Source organism: Xiphophorus maculatus, chromosome 4 (genome assembly GCF_002775205.1).
Source record: "Xiphophorus maculatus strain JP 163 A chromosome 4, X_maculatus-5.0-male, whole genome shotgun sequence".
Classification (NCBI taxonomy): Eukaryota; Metazoa; Chordata; class Actinopteri; order Cyprinodontiformes; family Poeciliidae; genus Xiphophorus; species Xiphophorus maculatus.
This window is the reverse complement of record NC_036446.1, coordinates 12,505,092-12,518,686: the sequence shown is the minus strand read 5'-3', so window position 1 is coordinate 12,518,686 and position 13,595 is coordinate 12,505,092. Positions and strand designations below refer to the sequence as shown.

At 37.8% G+C, this 13,595-nt stretch overlaps 2 protein-coding genes across 2 annotated transcripts; one reads left to right on the top strand and one right to left on the bottom strand.

Annotated features, from left to right (window-relative positions):
* Nucleotides 1-2,470: 2,470 nt before the first annotated feature.
* Nucleotides 2,471-4,227, bottom strand: LOC102223784 (trypsin-like). Its single transcript, XM_005817261.3, has 6 exons — nucleotides 4,191-4,227; nucleotides 3,779-3,971; nucleotides 3,520-3,696; nucleotides 3,142-3,203; nucleotides 2,913-3,040; nucleotides 2,471-2,820 (listed from the first exon to the last, which is right to left on the bottom strand). Exons 1-6 carry the CDS (start codon nucleotides 4,225-4,227, stop codon nucleotides 2,674-2,676), a joined length of 744 nt encoding a protein of 247 aa, XP_005817318.2. The 3' UTR covers nucleotides 2,471-2,673.
* Nucleotides 4,228-9,540: 5,313 nt separating this feature from the next.
* On the top strand, nucleotides 9,541-11,284 carry LOC111608399 (trypsin I-P1-like). The gene is made up of 6 exons (XM_023332367.1): nucleotides 9,541-9,577; nucleotides 9,797-9,989; nucleotides 10,072-10,248; nucleotides 10,565-10,626; nucleotides 10,728-10,855; nucleotides 10,948-11,284. The coding sequence occupies exons 1-6, from the start codon at nucleotides 9,541-9,543 to the stop codon at nucleotides 11,092-11,094; spliced, it is 744 nt and encodes a 247-aa protein (XP_023188135.1). The 3' UTR covers nucleotides 11,095-11,284.
* Nucleotides 11,285-13,595: the final 2,311 nt, after the last annotated feature.

Genomic DNA, 13,595 nt, shown 5'->3' with positions numbered 1-13,595 from the left:
GGAGGAACGCCGGCTGATTCGGCCTCCGGTGCGCCGGCAGGAACGCCGGCTGATTCGGCCTCCGGTTCGCCGGCAGGAACGCCGGCTGATTCGGCCTCCGGTGCGCCGGCTGGAGGTGAGCCGGAGCGGAGCCTCGGGGCCGGCTGCGGGGGCGAGCCGCAGCGAAGCCTTGGAAACGGCTGCGGGGGCGAGCCGCAGCGAAGCCTTGGAAGCGGCTGCGGCTCCGGAAAGCGACGAGGAGCCGGGTGCACCGGCGGCTCACGTCGCTGTCTCCGAGCTGGCAGCGGAGGTGGCGGCTCCAGAAAGCGACGAGGGACCGGGTGCACCGGCGGCTCACGTCGCTGTCTCCGGGCAGACAGCGGAGGTGACGGATCCGGGAGGGGCCGGGTTCACCGGCGGCTCACGTCGCTTTCTCCCCCGGCGTGAGTAATGGCGGGGGCCGAATTCAGGGGGTTCCGGGTTGGTGACTGGTCGGATCTGACATTTTCTAATCGCCAGGGTGTAGTCCGAGTCCAGTCCCATTTCTTCCAGCAGCAGCGGAGATGGCAGGATCTCTACGTCCTTGTAGAGATCCCGCTGAGCCAACTCCAACTGCTGCTGGAACCATGCCTCTTGGTCGTACTGGGTCATATTTCTCACCATTCGGTTTGGTCGGGTCCTTCTGTCATGAAGTGCGGGTGTGAGGTGGTGAGGTAGAGGCAGCGGACCCAGGTATGAGGAATATGGTGATTTTAATGAAGAAGCTCAGTCCATACAACGAACAGCAGGCACATGGAAACACAGACGACGAAGAAGATAACATTGACGTTGACGAGGACCCGACGAGGAACAAGGAACACAGGTGGAGTTAAATACACGGGAGGGTAATCACAGAGACGAGACACACCTGGGAACAATCAAGGGGAGGACAGGACAACGAAGAGACTTAAGGACACAGAAAACTCTAAATAAACACAGATCCTGACAGATTCATTGTTTCTTTTACGAAGGACATTTTAGTGACATTAGTCTTTTTCTTTTTTTCTATTTGTAACTTTAGTTAAATATAAGCAAACTGTCTTCAAAAACTCAATAAAGTTCACAGTTTCCTAACATTAAAGTCCAGACCGGATGTTTTCAAAGCATCCAAGTTTATAGAAAGCCAACAAGCTCACATATACATAAAACATGATTTTTAACACGTAAGCAACTCTTTATCTGTGAGCTGCACATGTGGTTTTTGTGTTAAACTTCTACAGGCTGTTCTTGAGAAAACATGCAGTTGTTTGTATTACTCAACTCCATGCACACCTGCTTGCAGCTTGACACAGTCTGCAGGGTCAGTGCTGGCATATTTATTTCCCGTCTCGTTTTACTACCTGTCTGTGCAGGTGAAGTTCTGTTGTTGGCGTTATTTCTTACAGGTACAGATCACATTTTCTCCATCTCTTAATGAACTGGACTGGATTCGTCTGGTGAGTGTTTTTTTAAAACAAGCTTGTTCTTCATTCAGTGAAGTTATTCACACTGGATAGAGGATCCACAAGTTTTAATCCACAAGTTAGAAAAGAAATACTTCATGATAAAATTTATCAAATAAAAGTACATTTATGTGTTTATCTGCATTTATGTGGCATTAATCTTTGTTTTGAGATCTGTTTTATTGCATCTTGAAATCTATTTTGATAGAGATATTAATCGGTTCCTTACATAGATTTTACTATAAAATTTCCAGAGAACTTCTGTCATATTTAAACTTTTGAAAAGCAAATTGTAATTTCTGAGAAGTTTTACATAATAAACATGTAATTTACATTATAATTTCAACAGTGAAAGAAAATATATTATTGCTCTTCTTCCTTTATTTTGCAGCTAATTCTTATGTTGTTTTTTATGATAATTCTTTTTTGTAGCTTTATGTGACTCTTTAAAAATTGTTAATTTTAAAATTAACAATGAATCTTTAACTTCAATAGAGGAAAAGTTTCTATCATTTTCATGTTAAGTTTGTGGCAAACAGAAGCTACCATTAATTAGTTTGACCCATTTTTAAATATTTTCTTAAAACTTCTTTCATTTGAGATTTTTACTTTTAAATTGTTTTAATTATTGAACTTTTTACTTATTTGTATCTTTCTTAAAAATATGATGTTTTTTATTATTTTTAAAATATTAGGAGTCTATTATCTCTTACTTGCTGTATTATGTGACTTCTGTTTCATTATTTTTGTGCACAGCTCTTTGGGCTTGTTGGAGTTTAAAGTTCTCTAGAACTAAATCAGGAAGAGTAACTCCAGAGCTGCAGAGTTTAGATGCTGCATGTTCATTTCTGATGTAAAATAAAGACAAAAACTGAATAAATAAATTACTTCTGGTGTTCCTCTTCATGTGATTTAAAACTCATGTCACGTTTTTAGACTCAGTTCAGGGAAAATATCAAGTGAACAAACTGAACCATGAATGTAAAGACAATCAGCCAGGAAATGTTTCTTTTTCATTCATTTATTGATTTATTTTTCATTTTTCAGGTGAAGAGAAAGCTCCATTAGGGAGGTCAAGATCAGGTGAGAAAAAACAAAACTATTGATTTATTCTAATTCTACAAACATGTGGATCAAACTGATGAAGATAAAATTATAAATTTATATGTGAGAGGAAATTTGATGAGAATTTTATTTCATTATAGTTCATGTTTTATTGAATCCTAGTTACGGCTTTTATCCACCACAGGTATTCACACACATCCAAGATTGCAGTTGGTTTCTGACATGCCTTTATTCCAGCAAAAGAAATCACACCATAAATCATGTCGTTGTACACCGCTGCTCCACCAGTGTCGCCCTGTAGAAATTTTTATATCAATATATTTATTTATGTTATAAACAGAAAAGTCTTCTAATCGCTGCAGAGAGACATTAAAGCAGCAAACTCACACGACATATATCCCTGTTCGGTGCTGAAGCAAGGAATATATACCCATACGGCGGCATGATGACGGAAATACGAAAAACCTGCATGTTGACACATTGAAGATGTGCTGGAATAGGAGCATTGGGGGGCACTGTAGAGAAACATGAGAATCATTAACATGTTCTTCCCTCTACCTTCTCTGTAGAGACAGAAACAAAGATTTTATTCTCATAACTTCAATATTTCTCTCACATCGTTCATTATTGGGGCCAGCTGTTGTTGCTCCCTCTCCTGCCAGTTGAACAACATCGTCTCTAAAAAACAATAACAATAAAATGTAAAAATACAAGATAACAATGTAGAAAATTAATTATTATGAAGAACAATGAAATAACAGAAAATAAATCCATGAAGGACTTCATCCACTGACACAGGAGTGTCCACCTCCAGTCCTCAGTGTGTCCTAGATCCTTTACATGTGTCTCTGGTCCAACACACCTGAGCTAAACAGGTTCTGGTTCTGCTGGTGGCCTGATTACCTGACTCAGGTGTGCTGAAGCAGAGGCAGCAGGACTGGAGGAGTGGAGACAGAAAACCTGAAGTCATGTTTTTGATCAGAGAAAGACTTACGCTTTAAGACGATAACTGCAGTCTGGTAGCCGAGCAACTGGGACATCTGTTACTGGTGTCTGAAGCTTCAGCAAAATGATGTCATGGTGCTGGCCGTAAATCTCAGGAACTTGTCGGATTGACTGTATGTACTGTATAACAGTCCGTGGATGAACTTTTAACATTGCTCTGTTAGTCCTGCAGAAAAGGTTAGATTATAATGAACAGACAGAAAACCTGATAATCTGCAGATAAAACTGTCTTCATGTTTCCTTCCTACCATCCATCCTCTGACTTCCAGCAGCGAGCCACAGTCAGGATCCACTGAGGGTGGATCAGAGATCCTCCACAGCGGCTCATATGAGTACCGTTACGTCTCTCCAGCCGAACATGATAAAGATGCTCACCTTCATCACAGTTTTGACCTCCAATGATTCTCTTCTGCAGAGAAACATCTGATTTCACTGAAACACCTGAAGAAGAAAAAGGAGGACTTTACTCAGAAATCAGGTGCAAACATGGCAACAAGAACAGAAAAAGGCTAAACAGTAAAAGATTAAAAAGAATCTGTTTATATGCAACGACGTTTCAGTCTGAAACAGAATCAGAGGAAAGTTCGAGAGTCACAGAGAGCAGCAGCCTCACTGGAACCAGTGGAAATGTCTCCAGTGTCTCCAGTGTTTCCGACTCACCCAGCCCCAGGAGCATCAGAACCTTCAGCAGAGCCATTGCTGGTCCAGCTTCCTGTGAATGTCTGCAGTCCTGCAGCAGCTTTTAATCTCTGTTCATAACTTCCTGCTGAAGAGAGACACCAATCACAGGACGGACAACCATCTGTGCTGTCATCTGCATACAGAGAAACTTTAATATCTCATCGTTCTAAAGAAACTTGGAAAAAAGTTATTGTTCCATTGACAGATTATTTAACTAAAAACAAAAACTTTCTCCCTCATAACTAAAATAATCAACCAATGAAACAAAAGTTAATCAATATTAAGGAATTGACTCAAAAAAGCAGCTCATAAATTTTGCTGCACAACCTTACAGTGAGTTTTGCTCAAAAGAAAACTTGATTGTAAACTTGATGAAATAAAAATTATTTTTTGATGAAAGAGCGACTCGTTTTTGTTTTCATGTCGATGTTTTTTTAAGAAAGAACTGTTTGGTTTCCAATCTACAAGAATTTACATCTGCCTTTGCTCCCAAAAGTAAATGGCCCTCTACAAACCGATTCTTTTATTTTGAAAATGATCAATATTACAGTGCTGGGTGGTAAAGAGCATTTGCATTTGTTGTAGATCTGAAATTACAACAAAAAATTAATCCTCACAGAGATTCACCCAATTAAATTAAAACAATTTTGATTTTTAAACACAATTAAAAGAAAACTATGGTAAAATTTTAACAGATGTGATTCTATTAAAGACACAGACCTCTTTCATCACCCATGATTCTTTGCTTTTACAGTTTTTCTTGACTGCTTTGATGCATTTGTGAACACAAGAGGCTGAACAGCAGGACATAAAGTCAAAGTGTCACATTTTGTTAACAAAAGGCTCAAACTGTGCCAAAACATTTAAAATATTAAATGTTTCATGACTGAGAAACAACCCCTGTTAGTACTTCAGACCTGCATTATATACAGTATATAACCCATTTCATGGGCAGTGGAGCTAATGTGCTAACAAAGATCAAGTTAAGGAAAAATCTGAATATAATTTTTTTTTAAGAAGTCCTGATGATACAATGTGAAAAACCAAAAGACTAATGTAACTAAAATGTCATTTGTATAAGAATCTTGTGATTTTATAGACATGAAATGTTACAAGAAATTCATAAGGAACACTCTGTTATGGACAAAAGGACTCTTTGTCTTTGTTTTATCTGCTCACATGCACACGGCTGCAGGCTGAACATCTTTGAATATAAAGGGCTCGGCACCTTTATCTAGTTTGTCACAAAAGAAATAAACTATTAATAGTGCTACTGGTTTCAAACCAGTCCAGTTCATTTAGAGGTAAAGAAAATATCATCTGTCTGCAAGAAACAATATAGGGGATAATTTATGCATTTGTCCCATGGTAAAGCCAACAATAGATCTTCTCCTGCTAATGACACATACAGGTAGTAAAACAAAACGTGTAGGTATATTTTTTCTCAAGAAGGGAAGGCAGCAGCTGGGAGAGGCAGAGGTTTCGGTGAACGTGGCTTTTTAGGATCCCTTTACTGAACCAGGAAATAAACAAATGCTATAAACTTAAAGATCTACAAATCTTTGCAAAATACTATGTGATTGTGTAAGAAAGCCATTAAGATCTCTATCAAAATAGATTTCAAGATGCAATAAAACAGATCTCAAAGCAAAGATTAATGCCACATAAATGTACATAAAGACATAAATGTACTTTGATTAATTTTATCATGTAGTATTTCTATTCTAAATTGTGGATTAAAACTTGTGGATCCTCTATCCAGTGTGAATAACTTCACCGAATGAAGAACAAGCTTGTTTTAACCAAACAATCACCAGACAAAACCAGTCCAGTTCATTAAGAGATGGAGAAAATGTGATCTGTACCTGTAAGAAATAAAGCCAACAGAACTTCACCTGCACAGACAGGTAGTAAAACGAGACGGGAAATAAATATGCCAGCACTGACCCTGCAGACTGTATCAAGGTGCAAGCAGGTGTGCATGGAGTTGAGTAATACAAACAACTGCATGTTTTCTCAAGAACAGCCTGTAGAAGTTTAACACAAAAACCACATGTGCAGCTCGCAGATAAAGAGTTGCTTACGTGTTAAAAATCATGTTTTATGTATATGTGAGCTTGTTGGCTTTCTATAAACTTGGATGCTTTGAAAACATCCGGTCTGGACTTTAATGTTAGGAAACTGTGAACTTTATTGAGTTTTTGAAGACAGTTTGCTCATATTTAACTAAAGTTACAAATAGAAAAAAAGAAAAAGACTAATGTCACTAAAAAGACTTCGTAAAAGAAACAATGAATCTTGTGATTTTATAGACAAGAAATGTTACAAGAAATTCATAAGGAACACTCTGTTATGGACCAAAGGACTGTTTGTCTTTTCTCTGTTTTATCTGCTCACATGCACACAGGGCCACGCAAAGACCTTTGGAGGGGCAGGGACTCAAACTTAAAAAGGGGCACACTGAACAAGATCTTAAAACATTGTACAACAACATGGCAACAACCCATATTAATCAAGAATCTAATATTTAATCGGATCATACTATATCACTGTCATCATAAAAGGACAATGCAAAGCAAATGTAGTTTATGTTTCCCTGATGGGTTTAATGTTGCTGTGTGGTGCCCAAACATTTTGAGACCAAGATCTACTTTTTTGTCACCAGCCGGCAGAGATCTACCTCATAACACGAAGATATAAAAATTGTAAATGAAACTATTGACTAATTTCATATGCAAATATCCATCAGTTATAGCAGAAACATTAAAGTGATAGAAAACCTAATGAAGTTTGTTCCTCAGTGAGATTCTGACACTGGGAGGAGGTTACTGGTTTCAGAAGCTGGTTGCAAACCTGAGGCAAGCAGGAATCAGTCAGTTATGGTAGATCTGAACTTCGGTTTAATGACCTCAATGTGAGATATTTCAGACTTATAGGAGGAACCACAGAGCTCTGATTAGATAAAAGCACATCTTGTGAAGTTGGGATATTTTTCCTCAATCAGGATCCGGAGGAATCGCCTCAAACCAGGACTGGATGGACTGGATTTTATTTCAATGTCATTTGTGAATGTCAACACCTCATTTCCAACAAACTGCAGGTGTGTTTCAGCGTCTGGTGAATGTTTGATAAAACAAGCTTGTTCTTCATTCGGTGAAGTTATTCACACTGGATAGAGGATCCACAAGTTTTAATCCACAATTTAGAATAGAAATACTACATGATAAAATTAATCAAAGTACATTTATGTCTTTATGTACATTTATGTGGCATTAATCTTTGCTTTGAGATCTGTTTTATTGCATCTTGAAATCTATTTTGATAGAGATCTTAATGGCTTTCTTACACAATCACATAGTATTTTGCAAAGATTTGTAGATCTTTAAGTTTATAGCATTTGTTTATTTCCTGGTTCAGTAAAGGGATCCTAAAAAGCCACGTTCACCGAAACATCTGCCTCTCCCAGCTGCTGCCTTCCCTTCTTGAGAAAAAATATACCTACACGTTTTGTTTTACTACCTGTATGTGTCATTAGCAGGAGAAGATCTATTGTTGGCTTTACCATGGGACAAATGCATAACTTATCCCCTATATTGTTTCTTGCAGAGAGATGATATTTTCTTTACCTCTAAATGAACTGGACTGGTTTGAAACCAGTAGCACTATTAATAGTTTATTTCTTTTGTGACAAACTAGATAAAGGTGTCAGGATTCAGGTTGGAGTGAGGGTTCTTTCCAGAGACCAGCTACGCGGAGGAGTTTGACAGCCTGACGCACCTGCATCGGATTCCGGTAACCAGCGGCAGGCTTCTTAAGAAGCGGTGGAACCACCAGTCATCGCTCGATGGTTACCACTTGTTGATGTTGATCCCGCTTCCCGGAGCCAAGCCTGGAACTTCACTGGTCAGGCGCGTCTCGTTGGTTGGCACCTCCAAGCAGTTCGGATCCGCTGCGGCCCGGGACCCCCGAACCTACCTGGACTCTCGTTCCCTCCTGACGTCCCCCAGTCTCAATTCTCGAACCATTGTTTGACCTCATTAAAACAAACCCTCTTAACTGTCAAATCTGTTCTTCTGTGCGCACCTGCATGTGGGCAAGGAAATTAAAATCCAACATGACAAAAGGTGCCGAGCCCTTTATGTTCAAAGATGTTCAGCGTGCAGCCGTGTGCATGTGAGCAGATAAAACAAAGACAAAGAGTCCTTTTGTCCATAACAGAGTGTTCCTTATGAATTTCTTGTAACATTTCATGTCTATAAAATCACAAGATTCTTATACAAAGGACATTTTAGTTACATTAGTCTTTTGGTTTTTCACATTGTATCATCAGGACTTCTTAAAAAAAAATTATATTCAGGTTTTTCCTTAACTTGATCTGTGTTAGCACATTAGCTCCACTGCCCATGAAATGGGTTATATATATAATGCAGGTCTGAAGTACTAACAGGGGTTGTTTCTCAGTCATGAAACATTTAATATTTTAAATGTTTTGGCACAGTTTGAGCCTTTTGTTAACAAAATGTGCCACTTTGACTTTATGTCCTGCTGTTCAGCCTCTTGTGTTCACAAATGCATCAAAGCAGTCAAGAAAAACTGTAAAAGCAAAGAATCATGGGTGATGAAAGAGGTTGTGTCTTTAATAGAATCACATCTGTTAAAATTTTACCATAGTTATCTTTTAATTGTTTAAAAATCAAAATTGTTTTAATTTAATTGGGTGAATTTCTGTGAGGATTAATTTTTTGTTGTAATTTCAGATCTACAACAAATGCAAATGCTCTTTACCACCCAGCACTGTAATATTGATCTTTTTCAAAATAAAAGAATCGGTTTGTAGAGGGCCATTTACTTTTGGGAGCAAAGGCAGATGTGAATTCTTGTAGATTGGAAACCAAACAGTTCTTTCTTAAAAAAACATCGACATGAAAACAAATACGAGTCGCTTTTCTTCAGAAAATCATTTTTATTTCATCAAGTTTACAATCAAGTTTTCTTTTGAGCAAAACTCACTGTAAGGTTGTGCAGCAAAATTTATGAGCTGCTTTTTTGAGTCAATTCCTTAATATTGATTAACTTTTGTTTCATTGGTTGATTATTTTAGTTAGGAGAGGGAGAAAGTTTTTGTTTTTAGTTAAATAATCTGTCAATGGAACAAGAACTTTTTTCCAAGTTTCTTTAGAACGATGAGATATTAAAGTTTCTCTGTATGCAGATGACAGCACAGATGGTTGTCCGTCCTGTGATTGGTGTCTCTCTTCAGCAGGAAATTATGAACAGAGATTAAAAGCTGCTGCAGGACTGCAGACATTCACAGCAAGCTGGACCAGCAATGGCTCTGCTGAAGGTTCTGATGCTGCTGGGGCTGGGTGAGTCGGAAACACTGGAGACACTGGAGACATTTCCACTGGTTCCAGTGAGGCTGCTGCTCTCTGTGACTCTCAAACTTTCCTCTGATTCTGTTTCAGACTGAAACGTCTTTGCATATAAACAGATTCTTTTTAATCTTTTACTGTTTAGCCTTTTTCTGTTCTTGTTGCCATGTTTGCACCTGATTTCTGAGTAAAGTCCTCCTTTTTCTTATTCAGGTGTTTCAGTGAACTCAGATGTTTCTCTGCAGAAGAGAATCATTGGAGGTCAAAACTGTGATGACACGGAGCGTCTTTATCATGTTCGGCTAGAGAGCCGCAATGGTACTCATATGAGCCGCTGTGGAGGATCTCTGATCCACCCTCAGTGGATCCTGACTGTGGCTCGCTGCTGGCAGTCGGAGCCAGGATGGTAGGAAGGAAACATGAAGACAGTTTTATCTGCAGATTATCAGGTTTTCTGTCTGTTCATTATAATCTAACCTTTTCTGCAGGACTAACAGAGCAATGTTAAAAGTTCATCCACGGACTGTTATACAGTACATTCAGGTAATCCGACAAGTTCCTGAGATTTACGGCCAGCACCATGACATCATTTTGCTGAAGCTTCAGACACCAGTAACAGATGTCCCAGTTGCTCGGCTACCAGACTGCAGTTATCGTCTTAAAGCGTAAATCTTTCTCTGATCAAAAACATGACTTCAGGTTTTCTGTCTCCACTCCTCCAATCCTGCTGCCTCTGCTTCAGCACACCTGAGTGAGGTAATCAGGCCACCAGCAGAACCAGAACCTGTTTAGCTCAGGTGTGTTGGACCAGAGACACATGTAAAGGACACAGGACACACTGAGGACTGGAGGTGGACACTCCTGTGTCAGTGGATGAAGTCCTTCATGGATTTATTTTCTGTTATTTCATTGTTCTTCATAATAATTAATTTTCTACATTGTTATCTTGTATTTTTACATTTTATTCTTATTGTGTTTTAGAGACGATGTTGTTCAACTGGCAGGAGATGGAGCAACAACAGCCGGCCCCAATAATGAACGATGTGAGAGAAATATTGAAGTTATGAGAATAAAATCTTTGTTTCTGTCTCTACAGAGAAGGTTGAGGGAAGAACAAGTTAATGATTCTCATGTTTCTCTACAGTATCACCCAATGCTCCTATTCCAGCACATCTTCAATGTGTCAACATGCAGGTTTTTCGTATTTCCGTCATCATGCCGCCGTATGGGTATATATTCCTTGCTTCAGCACCGAGCAAGGATATATGTCGTGTGAGTTTGCTTCTTCAAAATCTCTCTGCAGCGATTAGAAGACTTTTCTGTTTATAACATAAATAAATATATTGATATAAATATTTCTACAGGGCGACACTGGTGGAGCAGTGGTGTACAACGACATGATTTATGGTGTGATTTCTTTTGCCGGAATAAAGGCATGTCAGAAACCAACTGCAATCTTGGATGTGTGTGGATATCTGCAGTGGATAAAAGCCGTAACTAGGATTCAATAAAACATGAACTATAATGAAATAAAATTCTCATCAAATTTCCTCTCACATATAAATTTATAATTTTATCTTCATCAGTTTGATCCACATGTTTGTAGAATTAGAATAAATCAATAGTTTTGTTTTTTCTCACCTGATCTTGACCTCCCTAATGGAGCTTTCTCTTCACCTGAAAAATGAAAAATAAATCAATAAATGAATGAAAAACAAACATTTCCTGGCTGATCGTCTTTACATTCATGGTTCAGTTTGTTCACTTGATATTTTCCCTGAACTGAGTCTAAAAACGCGACATGAGTTTTAAATCACATGAAGAGGAACACCAGAAGTAATTTATTTATTAAGATTTTGTCTTTATTTTCCATCAGAAATGAACATGCAGCATCTAAACTCTGCAGCTCGGGAGTTACTCTTCCTGATTTATTTCTAGAGAACTTTAAACTCCAACAAGACCAAAGAGCTGTGCACAAAAATAATGAAACAGAAGTCACATAATACAGCAATTAAGAGATAATAGACTCCTAATATTTTAAAAATAATAAAAAACATCATATTTTTAAGAAAGATACAAATAAGTAAAAAGTTCAATAATTAAAACAATTTAAAAGTAAAAATCTCAAATGAAAGAAGTTTTAAGAAAATATTTAAAAATGGGTCAAACTAATTAATGGTAGCTTCTGTTTGCCACAAATTTAACATGAAAATGATAGAAACTTTTCCTCTATTGAAGTTAAAGATTCATTGTTAATTTTAAAATTAACAATTTTTAAAGAGTCACATAAAGCTACAAAAAAGAATTATCATAAAAAACAACATAAGAATTAGCTGCAAAATAAAGGAAGAAGAGCAATAATATATTTTCTTTCACTGTTGAAATTATAATGTAAATTACATGTTTATTATGTAAAACTTCTCAGAAATTACAATTTGCTTTTCAAAAGTTTAAATATGACAGAAGTTCTCTGGAAATTTTATAGTGAAATCTATGTAAGGAACCGATTAATATCTCTATCAAAATAGATTTCAAGATGCAATAAAACAGATCTCAAAACAAAGATTAATGCCACATAAATGCAGATAAACACATAAATGTACTTTTATTTGATAAATTTTATCATGAAGTATTTCTTTTCTAACTTGTGGATTAAAACTTGTGGATCCTCTATCCAGTGTGAATAACTTCACTGAATGAAGAACAAGCTTGTTTTAAAAAAACACTCACCAGACGAATCCAGTCCAGTTCATTAAGAGATGGAGAAAATGTGATCTGTACCTGTAAGAAATAACGCCAACAACAGAACTTCACCTGCACAGACAGGTAGTAAAACGAGACGGGAAATAAATATGCCAGCACTGACCCTGCAGACTGTATCAAGCTGCAAGCAGGTGTGCATGGAGTTGAGTAATACAAACAACTGCATGTTTTCTCAAGAACAGCCTGTAGAAGTTTAACACAAAAACCACATGTGCAGCTCGCAGATAAAGAGTTGCTTACGTGTTAAAAATCATGTTTTATGTATATGTGAGCTTGTTGGCTTTCTATAAACTTGGATGCTTTGAAAACATCCGGTCTGGACTTTAATGTTAGGAAACTGTGAACTTTATTGAGTTTTTGAAGACAGTTTGCTCATATTTAACTAAAGTTACAAATAGAAAAAAAAGAAAAAGACTAATGTCACTAAAAAGACTTCGTAAAAGAAACAATGAATCTTGTGATTTTATAGACAAGAAATGTTACAAGAAATTCATAAGGAACACTCTGTTATGGACCAAAGGACTGTTTGTCTTTTCTCTGTTTTATCTGCTCACATGCACACAGGGCCGTGCAAAGACCTTTGGAGGGGCAGGGGCTCAAACTTAAAAAGGGGCACACTGAACAAGATCTTAAAACATTGTACAACAACATGGCAACAACCCATATTAATCAAGAATCTAATATTTAATCGGATCATACTATATCACTGTCATCATGAAAGGACAATGCAAAGCAAATGTAGTTTATGTTTCCCTGATGGGTTTAATATTGCGGTGCCCAAACATTTTGAGACCAAGATCTACTTTTTTGTCACCAGCCGGCAGAGATCTACCTCATAACACGAAGATATAAAAATTGTAAATGAAACTCTATTGACTAATTTCATATGCAAATATCCATCAGTTATAGCAGAAACATTAAAGTGATAGAAAACCTAATGAAGTTTGTTCCTCAGTGAGATTCTGACACTGGGAGGAGGTTACTGGTTTCAGAAGCTGGTTGCAAACCTGAGGCAAGCAGGAATCAGTCAGTTATGGTAGATCTGAACTTCGGTTTAATGACCTCAATGTGAGATATTTCAGACTTATAGGAAGAACCACAGAGCTCTGCTTAGATAAAAGCACATTTTGTGAAGTTGGGATATTTTTCCTCAATCAGGATCCGGAGGAATCGCCTCAAACCAGGACTGGATGGACTGGATTTTATTTCAATGTCATTTGTGAATGTCAACACCTCATTTCCAACAAAC

Coding starts and splice junctions, on each gene's coding strand:
- LOC111608399 (XM_023332367.1), top strand. CDS start 9,541: ATGGCTCTGCTGAAGGTTCTGATGCTGCTGGGGCTGG. Junction 10,249..10,564: donor TGCAGTTATCGTCTTAAAGC/GTAAATCTTTCT, acceptor ATTGTGTTTTAG/AGACGATGTTGTTCAACTGG. Junction 10,627..10,727: donor CGGCCCCAATAATGAACGAT/GTGAGAGAAATA, acceptor GTTTCTCTACAG/TATCACCCAATGCTCCTATT.
- LOC102223784 (XM_005817261.3), bottom strand. CDS start 4,227: ATGGCTCTGCTGAAGGTTCTGATGCTCCTGGGGCTGG. Junction 3,697..3,778: donor TGGAAGTCAGAGGATGGATG/GTAGGAAGGAAA, acceptor CCTTTTCTGCAG/GACTAACAGAGCAATGTTAA. Junction 3,204..3,519: donor TGCAGTTATCGTCTTAAAGC/GTAAGTCTTTCT, acceptor ATTGTTTTTTAG/AGACGATGTTGTTCAACTGG.